This window comes from Nipponia nippon, unplaced genomic scaffold (genome assembly GCF_047370975.1).
Source record: "Nipponia nippon isolate SJK-2023a ecotype South Korea unplaced genomic scaffold, ASM4737097v1 scaffold_5, whole genome shotgun sequence".
Taxonomy (NCBI): Eukaryota; Metazoa; Chordata; class Aves; order Pelecaniformes; family Threskiornithidae; genus Nipponia; species Nipponia nippon.
Genome location: NW_028262369.1, coordinates 21274583 through 21291068, shown reverse-complemented (window position 1 = coordinate 21291068; position 16486 = coordinate 21274583). Strand labels below are relative to the sequence as shown.

Genomic DNA, 16486 nt, shown 5'->3' with positions numbered 1-16486 from the left:
GGGACGGCTCTCTCGGGCGGCCCGCCGGGACGGGGGCACTCGGCCGGCCCCCAGCGCGATCGCGGTGGCGGGCGCTGCTCGAGCCGGTCCGTGAGCTCTGCTGCCCCCGGGCGGCAGCGGGGCTGTCCCCGTCCCCCCGCCCCTCCGGCGGGACCGGGACCGGGACCGGGACGGCGCTGTGCTGCAGCTGGGAATCGGTCACTGGGGTCTTCCCCGGCCCTTCCCGACCCGCCTCGCTGGCTGGAAGCGCACGGTGCCTTGCAGCCCTCCCGGTTGTGGTGCTGGAGGCTGAATGGCTGCCGAGCTGGTGCGGGCGGCGTGAGGTAGCGGGGGCGGCCGCTCGGGCTGACCGCGGGCTGGCTGTCCCCGGCGGCTGAACGTCACTGTCGGCGCCAGCAGTTCCTTCCACGCTGGTGGCAACGAACGCGAGGTCTTCTTTCTTTTTCTCCTTTCTTTTCCTGCTCTATTTAACTTTCAGGACTCTGTTTTAGCGCAGTTCAGGCACAACCAAGTTGTTCCTCTGTTCTCAGGCTGTACCTGGCCTGATTAACCACAAATGGATCAATAACTGAACACCCCAACTATCAGGTGACAGTACCTGACCAGCCAAACGCCCGCTGCATTGAAGCACCTTCAGCTTTATGCCATTTCTGTGTTCTCATCGTCTGGGGAGCTTGGTGGGACCTGGGTTCGCTCCCAGCATAGATGACAACTAGTCAGAGAACCAACACTAACTGTTGCTACAAATCCTTGTTTCATGTTACAATAATTTCTTTGCTTATCAGCAGGAATTTCTAATCTTGCTCTAGATAGTCAGCTACTGCTAGGGATTTAACTCATTCTTCCTCTGAAAGCAGAGTTAACAGTTTTAAGAAGTTCTAAGTTTTATGGGTTAAAAGTGCTATTAACAAAGTCCAGTTTAAAGTACTGCCCTGCTCAAGTTTTACTTTGTATGACCAAGTGTGCACAGGCTAAATCATGAGATGGGAAGAGCCACATTTCTCATAAATAAAAACCATATTAGAAGTTATGGCTTGCTTTAAAAATTATTGAGCTGTGGTTTGTTAATTCTCTAATTTCTAGAACATGTACAGCAATCTGTCCTTAAATGAAGGAATCCAGACTTTTTAATCTTGCAGATATACAGCAGGATGCCATTTGCAAAATAAGTCCAGTGCTGGGAACAATATTCACAGTAAACTCAAATGTACACAGCTTCAAGTGGAGAAGTGTGAGGGGAAAATAACCTTTCCCTTCCTCCCCCCTCTCCCCCTTTTAATTCTGACATTGATTGGGAACTACTGTGAGTTCAGCACACATCTTCTGTGTCCCCCCTCTGCCATGTGGAAAGTTGTTGTGCCATCATTTGGTACCGTGCTTGGTATTTGTGCCCCGCAGTTTTACAGTGGGAATGTTCCCTGTTACTTTTGGTGTGTGTTATTTCTGGATGGGGTCCATAACCAGCCTATGAGAAAACATCAATTTATTAGTTCCATTTTCCAAGCTAAGTATGAAACACTCTACAGACTTTTTTTTTTTTTTTTAAATGCACGTGTAAGCAACCTCTTTCTCCAATAAAAATACTACTCATTTTGATAATGGGAAGACAGGTAGGTAGTAAATTGTGCAGGATTTTGCTCAAAGCTGTTGTCGTAATTGAACTGTTACAGGAGCATTACTCCCTCTTGTTACTCCCTTGTCCAAGTTTTGAAAAAGTTTATCTATATCTATACTTTCATACTTAAAAAAAACCAAAACAAAAAACCAACCCCAAACAAAAATCTATTTAAAAGTTATCTTGCCCTACTTGGTATTTTTTTTTTTTTCCAACATTTGTCTAGCAGTGCTATAGTGAAATTAGAAAGGTTTCAAGTAAGTGTCTTCAACAATGCTAGTATTTTTCATTACTCTGGAAATGTTATTTACGCTTATTTATTCCCTAAAGGTGGAGTGATGATAGTGCCATTGCATTTAAAATGCTACCATTTAGAACACTGGCCTGCTAATCATCAATACAAGTCCATGCTGCAACACGCTACTCCCCCAAGCCCCCCCACCCCAACAGAATAAGGCATGGCAAATGAACAAATGCCTAATGCACTGAAAAGGATGAAAATGTTGCAGATTACTAGGTATAACAACTGACTTGCAGTAGTTCCTTCTCACTAACTCTCCAAATTTAAATTTAGTTATAATGCAGACCTAACACAGTGACTATTTAATCTCTGGTGGTTCATCACAGTTGCTTGCATCAGACAACCGCATGCAGGAGTTAGTTACCTGGTGTGGAAATGAAGCAATTTTGTTTTAAGATGTACCAACATGTACATCTTAATGCTTTTTATTATTAATCGACTTATCTATCTAAAAAAAAAACCAAAACAAAAGAAACATTTTTCAGCAGTTGATTTTACTCTGCCAAGTTTATATAAAATTGAAGTGTGGTCTGCTTTTATTTAAATTCACTTCTTAGTTTTCAATTACTACAGAAGAATGCTTACACAAAACCACCGTTACTATTCACGGATGTATTTAATTTTTCTTAGAAAAGCACGTTAGCCCTAAACTTAACCTAATCAACACTTCCTCCTTGGCCATTACACATTTCACTGATCTTTGATAAAGCTGCACAGAAATACCTGTTTTTATTTCTCTAGGCAGCAATTTATCTGACTGCAATGGCTAAACTGAAGGCACGGGAAATATTTTCTAGTGAAATAGAAAAATTCACTGCTAGGCCACTGGAGATAAGTCTACCTCCCAAACCCACACAAACACTCTACCACAGTAAACCCACGCCTTTTTACTGCCTGAGCTTAATCTAGCTTTGTGTCCAGTCAGAGGTGGGCCATGTTTAGTTCATGTTTAGCTTGGTTCTAATTTATTTGCTGATCCAGTAACTATCAAGAGGTATTTTCTGTCATTTATAACAGCCATGCAATGACTACTATAGTTGCTGTGCCTTTGTATTTTAAAATGTAGAAATCAAAATAAATTTAAACATACTGCTTCCTCTAAAAACTTTCTGAGAAGAAGACACGGAACATATACAGAAGAAAATACCTTGAAGTTTTGTAAAAGCTCATTTTAAACATGCTGCTGCTTAAATCCAAAAATATTTTCAATACTTGAAGAATGGAAAATATCTGAAAATTTATGATACATATGGCCAGGTAAGTGCACATACTGCCCTTCTTGCACTACAGTAACAGACAACAACAAAATAATCTGCTAGTGTAGGTTATAAAGAAAGATTTGCTTACGTTTCCAAGAGAAAGCACTCACTGCACAGTTGACTTACAGGTTTTATTTACACTTGTCTACAGAGTCATTTTCCCTTACATTTTATCTAAGCCAAATGAAACCATAATTGTCCTTTGTCTGCAGTCTACCATTTGCTAAATTTAAAAACTTTCATCTGTTAAGTACAGCAGCAATTTTAATACAAAGAACAAGAAAAAAACTAAAGGCTAACAACATAGCATCTATTTGATCTGATTTTTACAATTTAGTCGTTGGACTTTGAAGTCGTCAGAGGCACAGTTACAAGACTAACCTGCTCTTGTGCAATCTACACACATTTAGCATTGAAATTAGATATAAAAGAAAGCATTAAAGAAGAAACTGCAGAGCATTTTTTTCTGCAAAAAGATTATCAAAATATTTCCACACCAAAAACATTTTGCTTATATACCAGTCCAAAACAAGTCTTAAAAAAAAAAAAAAAAAGCAGAATGTAGTTTTTAAATTTTGCTCCGTTTGTTTTTCTGCAGTTCATTTAATAAAAGCAGTGGTCAAATATGGGTTTGGAAGTTTTACTATTGAAATAAATGCAGATATATTGCTGTTTGCTTGCTTAAAAATAATAATTTTCCTTAACATACTTACCTTGTGATGGCACTGAAGATACTTAAACCTTTAACCAAACGGAGCTCAAGAGAGACCAAGTTTTAATGTGATATTGCTAGTAAAATAGATTCCATAAAGCATTTTAAGCCATAAATTACGTTTAAAGGAAAAAGAATGATTGATGAACACATTTAAGATGTCAGGACTTTCTACACAGTTTATTAATTCTAATTTTTAAATATAAATAAAATTCAGATACCTTGAAAATTTTAGTCAGCCCAAAATGAATTTTACAGATGGCCTGCAGAAGCTTCACTTGATTCCAAGAAGCTAGTTCCATATTCCTCCATCTCAAGAGTAGTTCCTAAATGATCCTTTTATAAGAAAGGATCGCAGAGTCCAGGGTCCACGCATGTGAAAATACCATAGGCAGTACCCACTGCAGAAAGGGCACTTCGCTGACCACAGCAAATAATTTCTAGTGACGGGCACCGGCAGCTATGAGACTCGAGCAATGGAGAGTATGGTGCCCAATGTCTCATGACACCCTCACTTCGAAGGAATGAAGTCTAATTCACTCTCTACAGAATCATATGATGGACTGGGTATTTAATAGCTATTTTGCACTGAGCATAGCTGAAGAGAAAGAGGGGCATCCATCTGTACTTTTACTTCAACACAGAAAAATAAAAAATAATTAGACCTAAGTCCTCACTACTGTCATCCATTGGGTAACACCAGCCCTACAGCTACACTAATTGTTTGTGGTCCCATATGAGCTACATCAAACAAGCCCAGGAATCGGATGCAGAAAGCTCATGGGTTCTTCCCATATTCCTCAGATACTTCTTTGTAATTGTCATGTGAAGAGCAGAGTTGTATCAGAACATATCCAACCTGCGCCTGCTCATACATGTAAGAGCCAGGAATCGAGTAACTGAGTCTTCAAAAAAAATAAAAAAAACCTTACTCAAATAATAAAACTGCACACCTGCTCTGGTGAGTTTATGGCTTAAAATGCTACCTCACTTTTTGTTTCATGAATGAACAAAGCTGCAGTTTTCCAGAAAGCAAGGACAGACATGCACCTCTACTAGCAGATTTAGCACTTCTGACCAAGTAAGACACCAACTTCTTAAAAATGTCTCATGCACTGACTGGATTTTTTTTTTTTTTTTAAATGTGAGCTTTAATACATTATTTCTTTTTAGAACTTGTACGGGAACCAGAATGGGAAGATCCAGATGATGATCTGCGGCGTCTGTAAGATATAAATGGAGAAAGCATGCAAAGAAATAAGTTGAAATTAATTTCAGCATCCACTTTGAGTAGTCTGTATCCTATAATAGCTGGAAGCCAAGTATAAGGGGCCTTATAAGAATATAGAAATAACTTTAAACCACTTTAAGCTCATGAATGTGAATTTAATCCTAAAAATGTAAGTTTAATACTGAAAGTAGAATACAATTTCTAAATGCAATATTTACTTATGAAAATAAATCAATAACGTACATGTTAACACTTTCACACACTGAAAGAATGGTGACTCAGGTCTTTCTAAGGAACATGCTCCTAGCAGCAGGAAGTTTCATGGGGGGGGGGGAAGGCAATTACAGAAGTTTTTATAGGAAGTAAGAGTAGGGGAAGTGAGAAAATTACTTTTAGTATCAGAATAACTGATCAGATTCAATTCTTTCCCAGTGAACCTCAGTCCTTCAGAAAAAAAAAAAAAAAATCACACATTTAAATACACCCATTCTTATTCTACATAAACCCAAACCTTTCGGGTGACCGTGATCTCGATCGTCTTTTTTTGCGATCACCAGATGAAGAAGATCTAGAACGACTTCGCTTCTTGCTTCTCTCAGGGGAAGATGATGAACGAGAGCTTGAGTAAGATCTTTTTCTTGGGGTGGAAGACCCCCTGTAGGACCTGGAGCTGGATCTTTATTGATTAAGAAATAAATCAGATTTAATTCTGGTATAATATAGAAAGAACAAAGAAAGAACAAAAAGAGACAGCATTCATGAACACTCACTACTCTATTTACATCAGTGTTTTATCAAATAAATTTGTGGATGCTTTAATACTTACTCCTTAGTTATCTGCCAATAAAGACATCTATTGCTGCAGTAGTTTTCTTAGTAAATTTTGCTAAATAGTGTTTCTTGATATACAGACCACCAATGGTTTGCAAACCTCTTTCCAGAATTCACCAGAATGATCCATTTTGACAAAGAAGCAATGGGAGACTGGGACAGGAAGTAGCCTATATAAGGACCTTCCTCAGTAGTTAAATTCACAAAGCAAAATGGCTTGAAAACCACAGATGTAATACTGATTGACAATGTTTCACTTCATATTAATGGATATTTCCCATTGGAAATTTGTAAAGCAATGTTCATCTTACTAGAACAGTAAAAACCCTCAGAAGGTATATTTACAAATCTCAAAATAAATTTGGGTAGAGAGTAAGACCTTCCACAACAAAAATATTTTAAAAAAACCTCTTAGGATACAGTCATTTTGGCACTATTAAAAAAAAAAAAAAAACCAGCTTCACTTACAAGCACTCAAAAATCACTTTGGTTATCTAAAAATCCCAAGAAAAAACACACTTGTGGAAAAAGTAATAGAGCTAGAAAGTCCTAAACTGTAATTCCAAAGTCATATAAAAACACCTAACAAGATTTTTTTTTTCAGTAAGCTGGATAAAACATTTAAAAAAACCCAAACAAAATACCACAGCATATGTTGTTGGTAAAATATTTTCAGGGTTCTCATTTGTAAATAACAAAGCAGTCCTATTTCACACAAGCTAATACACTGAGGACACTCGGTGGATGCTGTGTGGCACAAGCAAATAACCCAGCTCAGCTGACGAGTCACTTCAGCATCTAGTGGGGGCACAGGCACCCTTTTTCTTTTCCTACAAGCACGGATTCCATCTCACGCTGACCCTCACGTGATAATCCATAACATGTTTCTGCCACCAAAGGGCGGTGGCACCATTTGTGATTGGTCTTCCCAACTCATACTTCCTTATTTACAGTTTTAAGATTCTCTGCATGCATGGAGATGGGACAGTTCTTCATTCCATCGCAAAAGGAAATTCCTGCCAACAGGATGCCTGTGCAAGGACACCTCAAGGAACTTGCATGCTTTTGTTACTCTTCCCCGCACAGTTCAGTAACTGCTACACAGGAAACGTCAGCTAGCTCAAATTCCTGTCAGCTTCTTGCATGATTTACTATCAACATTTTTTATACATTTCCCCCACATTTATAAAAATAATGGCAGCACTATCTAGTGGAAGTTAGATAACGTTAAATAAGTTATCACTAAACACAAAACCGTAATATAGAATATTTTCTAATGTTCTTCCACATCAAGTAGCCAAAGTGGAAACAGTAAAACCAGCAAAAATTACTGAAGCAAGTAAACATGCATTCAAATTCTTCTTCCTTCAAAGTGAAGATCTGTGGCGTCCACTCGTCTAGCTTAGATCAGACTTAAACTCTTCAACCAAAACCTCGCATTCTCAAGAAATACATCTGTAGTGGTAACAACCTCGTGCAGAGACCCCAGGAATTCTGACTTCCAAGATAAAAATGAGTTAATGTTTTTTGACCGGCATAATTTTACGATGAAATCAACAAGCGGTTGGTTCTTCTGCCCTTTTTTCTCTCTGCAAGGAGAGAGTGCTACCTCATTCACCTTGATTTCGACCCACGAGATCTAGAGTGTTCTCTGGAACTGGAACGAGATCTTGATCTGGAACTGGAAGAACTTCTTGAATGGGACCTGAAACAACATGGAAGATTTTTTTCCAGTGTCTGACTTGTATTTAGCAGAATAACTACTACTGTTAGCAGTAGAGACAATGATGCATCAATACCATTTGGCCTAGAGTCACTAAAAAAGTGACAATTTCCTCCTATTTCCCCAGTATCACCTAGTACATTTTAAAACAAAAACTTTAACATAGTAAGATGGTGCATTAAAAAAATTTATAAAGTCAGCTTTTTATTATGTTTCCTAAAACAAAGCACAAAAGTTCAACAGGATTGCAGTTATCTGGCAAAATGAAACAACTGCGTATCTATTAAACTATTTCATGAAATCAATGCCTTAACTTTTAATTTGTGCCTTAACTTGAAAACCATCAGTTTCTTTGAAAAGCACAGTAGGTAAGGGTATTAGGACTAGCTAGCTCAAATTTTCCCCACGTCAGTTCTCACAAGCATTTTGTAAGCAGTTTCAAGTCTTTGTAAAGATTTTCCCCTGCATCAAAAATTAAGTAGTAGTTAATTGTTGGCTAAAATAAGGACATATCTAACACTGCTTGTAACTAGTCAAAATGATTTTCAAATTTTTCATGGTGATGGATTTTCTTTAAAGCACAAACCACAAAACATATGTAAAAATGGTAGCGGACTTGCAGTAACCATTGTAAAGAGAAGGCATTGCAATCAAATTCTAATAATCTTTTCAGGAAAAATATATTATATGTGCTGTCAGTCTCCCAGTTTATATTGTTACCACGTCTTTTTAATTTTACTGTGCAAACCAAAAGCAGTATGAACACATGCTAACTAGAAGATATATTTAAACCTTTTTAAAAAACACACAGAAGTAGCCACAAATGACAACTGTTATTTCCAATTAATTATCTGTAGCTAGAAGCAAAAAGTTCAACAGAAAGTTGAAAGATCCCTAGCAAATTTCAGTTATGACAAGCTACTTTTTACTTCACTGTTAACATTTGTGAATTAATGAATAAAGTTATGGCCAGATGAAGTTCTTCTGTGTTCTTTGACCTTCCCACCCCTAAACCTAAGAATTGCACTCAAATGCATCCCATACTGGCTGCATGCTATCCTCACACAGGACAATACAGCCGCTTCCTCAAAGATCTTGCTCCACACCTCACTTCATTTACAAAAATTGCTGACAGCCAGTCAGCTTAGTCACTATTATTCACTTAGTGCTCCTCCTTGGAAGCACGTGGCAAATACACATCTCAAGATGGCATTTGAAGGAGTGGGGAGGCTGACAATAGGTACTGTGAAGAACATAACAACTTTTTTCATAGAAAAGGCAGCATGAAAAAAAGCATGACAGCAATGGGAAGAAAGACAAAACAGAGACAGTGGCTGACATCTGGTTAGCATGAGGGTCTGAAGAATTTGGGCAGTGATCACAGCGGTGAGAGCAGAGAGGTGCAGTTACAAAGCTATGAAGATCAGAAGAAACTTGAACTTTACGTATATGAACTTTATGTATAACCCTATGAGCTAGTACCAATCTGAGGTCTCAAACCTATCAGTATCATCCTTGTATTAGTTGTAAGGCAAGTAAAAAGCTATATGATTTACCTCCCATGATTACATAACATTTATTGAATTGTTCATGTATTACTGAATTTAAATAATAATGTGAGGTCTTAAATCTACCCAGTAGACTTTTTTTGTGGCCCCATTACCAATATAAACCTTTAGTGTTATTCTGACAACATTGCCACTGCACTTAAAGCTTTGTCGTTTGCCACCAAACTAAGTTCAAGTTTCTTGTCTTTATTTCCAGGGTATTTTCCATTCTGTCCTTTCACTGAATCTGCCTGGACTGCATCATCACTGCCCTCTTCTGCCACCGCCTCCTACTTCAACAATACCACCCCCTTCTGCTTCTCTGTTCAACAGCTCTACTCAACATTGCTAAAAAAAGTTCACCCATTGAATCACATATGGCCAACAAGCCTAAAAATAAAAATTGAAAATAGGTTTTATTGTTAAATTTATTTGAAGGATTCAATTGAAATATGAACTTAAATTTACTAAAACAAGCAACAAGACATATGAAGCCTCCCTGCTGAGGATCCACAGAAGGTCAGAACAGAACATTATCTACCTGTGTAAATTCTATACATAAAATTGTTAACATTATTAAACTAAAACTGTAAGGCAATCAAGAAAAAAAAGTAAATAAAGAAGTTAGATACTGACATTTTGCCTGGCGTTACCCTTGACCTGTACCCGTTTACCTGGACCTAGACCTTGAGCTTGAATGAGAGGATGAGCGCGATGAAGATCGTGAGTGGGAAGATCGAGACTTAGAACGACTGCGCCTATTGGGTTTCTTTTTCTTATTAGTGTCCTCTTCTTCACTGGCATCAAGATTATATTTTGAAAGGTCAGCATCATCTTCATCCTCATCCTGAAAAAATGCAGATATACAAAAAATAAATAAAAGAAATATTTTGAATGTTTTCTTCAGTTAGTGTTTTTTACTTATTCTATGGTTTATTTTGTGCTTTTTTCCCAACCTTTGAAAATACTGTTGTTAGTGCATTTAATGAGATCCAAAAATTTTAAGAGTAAAGAGTGACTGAAAATTTGTGTTTCAAAGCAAACTATTAAAAAGCTGCAAAAAACCCATCTGAAGTCCCATTTTCTGTTATTTAATGAAGTTAATGAAAATACATACATTCATTTTTGCCAGTTACTTTAAATGAGTGCCTGGAAGAATTTTCAGACTCAAAATCTGTAACCATAGCATAATTCTGCAGAGACATGTTTCATATGCAGAATTTGGTGACTGCTGTGTTAAAAATAAGCGTATATGCATGCCTCTGCAGGACTGCTGTCCAAAGATGTGGACAATCCAATATGTGATCATAATGTATTTCAGGAAAGATGAAAAGAAAAAAATCTCTGAATATTTTATTCCATTTTATAAAAAATAAATCTGATGTGGTTTTAAAAGGCTACGAATAAAATTCAAGAACATTCCCTTTATACAGTAACCATACATAAAGGTTCCAAATAAAGATCTTAAAATTTTTTATTCTGATCTCAGATATGCTTTTAATTTTTCATGGTTTAAATAAATGATACATCTTTGAATACAGGTATTTAGAACAAAAGAGAGCTTGCGCACAGAAGCTGTAGGCACCATTATTCTCATAGCTACCCCTCTATATTGCTCTAAAGGCAGCTAAAAACACAGACCAAACATTATCTACTAAACAGCGCTGTAGTAATAATTAAAAAATAATTGCTGAAAAAGCTCAACACACACTACCTCATCCAATTTATATTTGGAGAGATCTTCATCCTCATCCTCCTCATCTTCCCCTTCAGATTCCTTATCTTCTACTTCCTTCAGGATAGATGCAGGACCAACCGGCTTCCCTCTATACTTTTTCTTTTTGCGTCCAAACTAAGAAATTTTATTCCATTAGAATAAGATTTAATCAAAAGTAATTTCCAACTGTATTTTTTGATAAAACTTCTGTGAGAAAATAAATATACATCAATTTCAAATAAAGTATTGCTCAAAGGGAAGGAGAAGTATCATGAAACATTAGTTAGCAACAACAAACTGTCTAAAGAGATGCTTGTCTTGGATACAATTAGTACCCCCAGATAAGATTTATGGAAATCTGAATTTAACAAAATAGTATTTTCTGTCTGTGTCTATGGGATATCTTTATAAAACAATGTTGAACATCTGTGTGAAAACAACATGAATGAACCTGAAGCCAGCTCCCTAAGAAATTTAACGAACTCAGCTTGTACCAGTTCAATATGAACTCATTCTTAGTTTTTAACCCCCAAAAAGACAAAACAGATGCATTCACTTTCAGTTCAAAACCTTAACGCTTGAGCATTTGACAAAGAGATAGATCACAATGTATTTCTGACTAGTGCTTTTCCCCCGTAAGGAAAGGAAATGCAAATATATGTATCCTAAACACAAATCACACAATACGCGTCTCTCCAGAGTAATACATACACTTAATCTTACCTCATCATACTCCCCATCTGATTCTTCGCGTTCTATATATTCAACATTCTCTCGTTCATTAAATCCTCCTCCGTATCCTTTAAAAAGGGGTAAAACCAGACAATCTCTTGAGCTGCACCAAATTCAGCTACATTAAGCACAAAGTTTAGAATAAACTTTCACAGAGCTTCTGGAAGCCTTCGGTGGATTTATAAATATACGCCATAAAAATGTAATATGATCTCAAGAGGAACATGAATTGTTCCCACACACGTTTATTAAATATAGTTCCTCAGAAACCTAATCAAGAAAATGGATTAAGACACATAAACAACACAGAAGTAATAGAGTTTAAAAGAATGGAAAAAAAAATTCAGGATTATAGCTGTGCTGAGCAACCAGTTTCCCAGAAGAGCTCTGGCAAGGCTGCAATGCCTGACAACTGCCTTGGTGTGGATAAACACAAGAATGTCTCCAAGGGGCTGGAATAAAGGCTACTGTCCTGGAAGACCAAAATCCCACCTCTGAGAGCAGCCAGTAGCCAACTCGGGAAAGCGGGCAATGAAACATAAGGGGAGGGCAACACTTGCGAACTGCTTTCCCAGCTGCTGGCGTTGCTGCAGCCTCTTTGCCACAGCCAGGTCCTACATGCATGGAGCCTCCTCGGTGGCTTCTGGGCATGCCAGTCTGCTCCCACATCGCAATTATTCTGTGACATAAAGTCATATATATATTCTCAGGGAGCAATAGGAATAAAAGCATCCTGTAGTTGCACTGAAATGTGCAACTGCCAAGATTTGCCTTAAGAATATTTCTATTCCTTTTTATAATGTGAGTGGAAAACTTCAACAGCTCATTTTAATTTCAGCTGACTTTGCAATTTACTGCAAGTGTGTGCAACATGCTAGGTGTCCTGCGCATGACAGCAAATTTACTCTGAAGGACACCAGAACTTGAAAAAATTAGTTAAATATTTTTTTTTAAAATTAAAATTCTTTAAAATTAAATAATAAAAATATTTAATTATATGAAATATTATATGAAATACAACTAAACATTATTTTTTAATATTATTACAATATGAAATAAGAACATTAAAAAAATTCTTTTTCCTTTTGAATTATAAGCTCTGTACTCTTCTCCGTGCTTCTTTTTCTATATGGATTAGCGTTACACGCTATGCGTTAAATTCTCTGCCTGATCCCATTTGCGGTGGTAACAGTATAAATAGTTACGACTGCACTGTAAGGATATCCTCTGTTCTAGTTACCACTGGGTTCATTGTTAATGCAGGAGGAACTTGAAATGTGTCACAGTATGACCAAACCTCAAACCTCATTAAAAGAGAACAGTCTAATCTACATAGCCTTCAAACACTGTTCTTGTGACTGCTGAGTCCTCTGTAGATGAAGACTATATATACACTAGACCTTCTGGAGTTTAATAAAATATTGCATTACTCCTTCCAAACATCTTAGTATCAAAATCAAGTATAGAGGCAGTTTAAGCTGAATATTCGTTGACTTTCCAAATGAAACCATCACATACTTTACACACTACTAGACGCAATCAAGTCTAAGAACCTACAGATTTATTTACATACGGAAGATCAATTCAACTTTGCTAGTTCTGCTGTGAAAACAATCCCTTTAATTAAATTACATTGCAACTTATAAAAAAGTTTTCTTACAGTAATTTGAGTATTTTAAAACCATATATATCTTACCTGTCCTTTCCTCCAATTTAGCATACTTTGGAGTATTACACATGTTACATTCTGATCTCCTGGCCCAGTTCACATTACCACATCTTCAAAGGCAAAAAGAACAAAACAGAAGTAAGAAACATTTATTTCAAATCAAAAAGCTTCAGTGTTGAGGCAACAGTTAAAAAAAACAATAAAAATGTATTTGCCAAGTTTTAGCAGTGATGTGCAGTCACTAGTATAATACAATTAACTCCAAGGCCAACAGTCACCAAGACACAAGAACTGCAAGAGAGTCTATAGGTACTTCACCAGCATGAGGATGATCAGAAGATGACCATACTGGACAAATCAAGGGGAAAGAGGTAAAATTAACAGGCAGGTAGGCAGGCAAGTTAACAGAAATAAGACTACACAAAAGTGTTAAAATTTCTCATTACTCTCCACTAGTGGCGTTCACAGTTCAGAGGAGTTAATGAAGAAGCTACCATGGGAATAATGCTTATGAGCAGTCATTGTCATCCACCGATGCACAGCTACAGTTATATGCTTCCATTACTGCATTTTTATCTTACAGCATCCTAAAAGGCCACTCATACTTCATCCATCTGTAACACTATCATCAGGATGCTGCTCAGTCCCAAAGAGGAGAGGAGGAGGTCCATAAGGCATAGCCTAGCTATGAACTTGGAAAGACACGACAATCCTGAGGCGTGCCATCAAGTGGATTCCCTCAGACATTGGGACCCACGGCACTGACCAGGAAATCTGCCGATCTCGCGCTGCAGAACAGCGCAAATGGAAACCCATCAGGCTAAGTTCAGCTAAACTAAACCATCAGGCTAATTAACAGTTAAGTTCTAACAGAAAAAAATTTAAAAATCCAGGTTTCACTGGTCAGACAGCTTACCCAATCAGCAAAAACTGAAATCCTTATAAGTGCTCCAGAAAAACTGAAAGCACCTTTCAAAAATAAGAAATTTTTATTAAAGTAGGCCTTTTCTAATTTAGATCTTAATATTCTCAATTAATGGCTTGAAGAAACATCTAAGAATTTAACTCTGTGCTAAACTTTACTCATTAAATATTTAGTGAATGTTAACAATAAAATATCATACTGCAATGAAGGTGTTACTTCCATTTACGCATTTCTTCTGAGCCTGAGGAGTGCCTTGGCTTATCACAGAAAAACATGAACTTTTACCTTTCTACTCTTTATTTTTTGGTCTTTTTACAGTCATGTTAATTAAGTAACTGCTGTCCAGCAAACAAAAATGAATGCTATCCTCACAGCAAAACATTACTAGCTGCGAGTTTTGATCACTTTTCTCTCATCAGTACAAGTAAATTTATGCTGACAAAATTAAGTATCATATTGTAGATGTGTTGTGTGGCTGTAAGAGAACACTCTGCATTTTTTAAAAGGGCATACGTTTTACACTGCCAGTCGTTAGCACTGAAGAGGCCACGACTCTTTTCAGCAAGTGTCTTTCCTATTTCAGTCCCTCCAGCTTTCATCATTTTGGCTTCTGTCGTTTTTTCTGGAAAAGAAAAAAACAAAAACCCAAAGAACAAACAGTTCTCAAACATCTTGCTTTATAATGAATTGAAAAGATTTAATATTCTTTTCTTTTAAAAAGGCAGAAATAGACAAGGAGAAAAACATATATCATCTAAGATACTCACCTCTTCCACATCTGTTACAGCTGGTTCTTCTAGCAAAATTAACATTCCCACACCTGAAAATAAAAATAGAAAGAGAACGAGGACGCTAGTTAACACTGGAAAATGCACACACACAAGACTTAAAGAAAAACGCCTTTATACTTCAAACTGAATTTGTTCCAAATTAAAACACGGAGTTTCTCAGGCCATGCCCGACCCTGGGGGGGGCTGATGCCGGGACCTGTGAAACCCCGCAGGGAAGCTCGCCCGGGCCCCGCCCGGAGCCGCACCGGCCCGGTAGGAGGGCGGCCGCCCCCCGAGACCCAGCAGCCGCGGCTCCCGCAGGGGTACCCGGACCTGGTGCTGCCCCGCGGGACTGTCCCGTTCCGTGTCGTGCCGCAGCCTGGACCCCGCGGCGGAAGAACGGACGGACGGACGGACGGACGGACAGACAGACGCCCCCCACGCCACCCACGCTCACTTCTTGTCGGGGCAGATCCAGTCCCCGTCGCTCACGCGAAAATTCTTGGTCGACATCTTGGGCCCCGCCGAGCCGAGCCGAGCCGAGCGCCGCCGCCGCGGAAGAGGACCTGGGCCCTGCGCCGGGAGGGCTGTCCGCTGCGCCTGCGCCCTGCTGCCGCAGCGAGCCGGGCCGCCGCCGGGCGGGATTTTGGTCAGGCAGCGGCTCGGTCGCCTCAGCCCGGCCGCGGGAAGAGGGCGCGAAGGAAGTGGCGCCCCCCAGCGGGCCGGAGGGCCTCCTGCGGCGGGACCGGGGGGGGGGCGTATGCGCAGTACGCTCCGCCGGTGGCGGCGGCCGGCACGGGAAGGCTGAGTGCCTGCCTGAGGAGAAAGGGCGGGCGTGGGGACGGGGGCTCCTCTGCCTGCCGGGGAGCCGGCCCGGCGGGGCGAGGAAGCCTCCATCAGCCCTGCGAGTGTGAAAATCGCTTGTATATGAGCTCATTGATTCATGGCAGTTTATTTTCCTAGAGCTGTCACCCCAAAGTCCCAGGGGCAGAACTGCCTGGGCTCCTCACGAGGAAAGCCTGCCGGTGAACTCCTGCGTGTACACCTTCACTTCAGTAACATAAACAGATAAACCATCAGTTACTGATACATAATGAAAAAGAAATTAAATAAGGCCTTATTTTCACAGATGAGAGCGCACACAAGGTTCAGACTAGTTTCTCAGTGTGATGGCCCTAACAAAGTCCCCATAAGAACATACAGAGGGCTTTAAATACGAATACGACAGAGCATCAGTATAAATAGTAATGTTAGAGTGTTCAAGTAAATCCATTATTTACAGAAATACTTTTTAAAATTATGATTAAAAACCATTGGATGGTTTGCTGGTGGGTTTGTTCCAGCAGCAGGATGCCGGCCTCCATTTCCCGTGTGTGACCGGGGTGCCCGTGGCCGTGCGGCCAAATACAGCCGTGTCGGAGCAGCGCCGGCACGGTGTGCTCTTGGCAGCTTCT

The 16486-nt window shown here is 39.2% G+C and overlaps 1 protein-coding gene across 1 annotated transcript; it reads right to left on the bottom strand.

Moving 5' to 3' along the window:
- Positions 1 to 3287: 3287 nt before the first annotated feature.
- ZRANB2 (zinc finger RANBP2-type containing 2) lies at positions 3288 to 15642 on the bottom strand. The gene is made up of 10 exons (XM_087733161.1): positions 15490 to 15642; positions 15030 to 15082; positions 14776 to 14884; positions 13365 to 13447; positions 11660 to 11736; positions 10934 to 11071; positions 9894 to 10066; positions 7568 to 7654; positions 5630 to 5794; positions 3288 to 5110 (listed from the first exon to the last, which is right to left on the bottom strand). The coding sequence occupies exons 1-10, from the start codon at positions 15543 to 15545 to the stop codon at positions 5047 to 5049; spliced, it is 1005 nt and encodes a 334-aa protein (XP_087589287.1). The 5' UTR covers positions 15546 to 15642; the 3' UTR covers positions 3288 to 5046.
- Positions 15643 to 16486: the final 844 nt, after the last annotated feature.

What these genes read in the sequence shown, in the direction of transcription:
- ZRANB2 (XM_087733161.1), bottom strand. Translation starts at nt 15,545, where the DNA reads ATGTCGACCAAGAATTTTCGCGTGAGCGACGGGGACTGGATCTGCCCC. An exon ending in TGGATCTGCCCCGACAAGAA is followed by an intron (nt 15,083 to 15,489) that starts GTGAGCGTGGGT and finishes TTTTATTTTCAG; the next exon opens with GTGTGGGAATGTTAATTTTG. An exon ending in TAAATTGGAGGAAAGGACAG is followed by an intron (nt 11,737 to 13,364) that starts GTAAGATATATA and finishes CCCTTTTTAAAG; the next exon opens with GATACGGAGGAGGATTTAAT.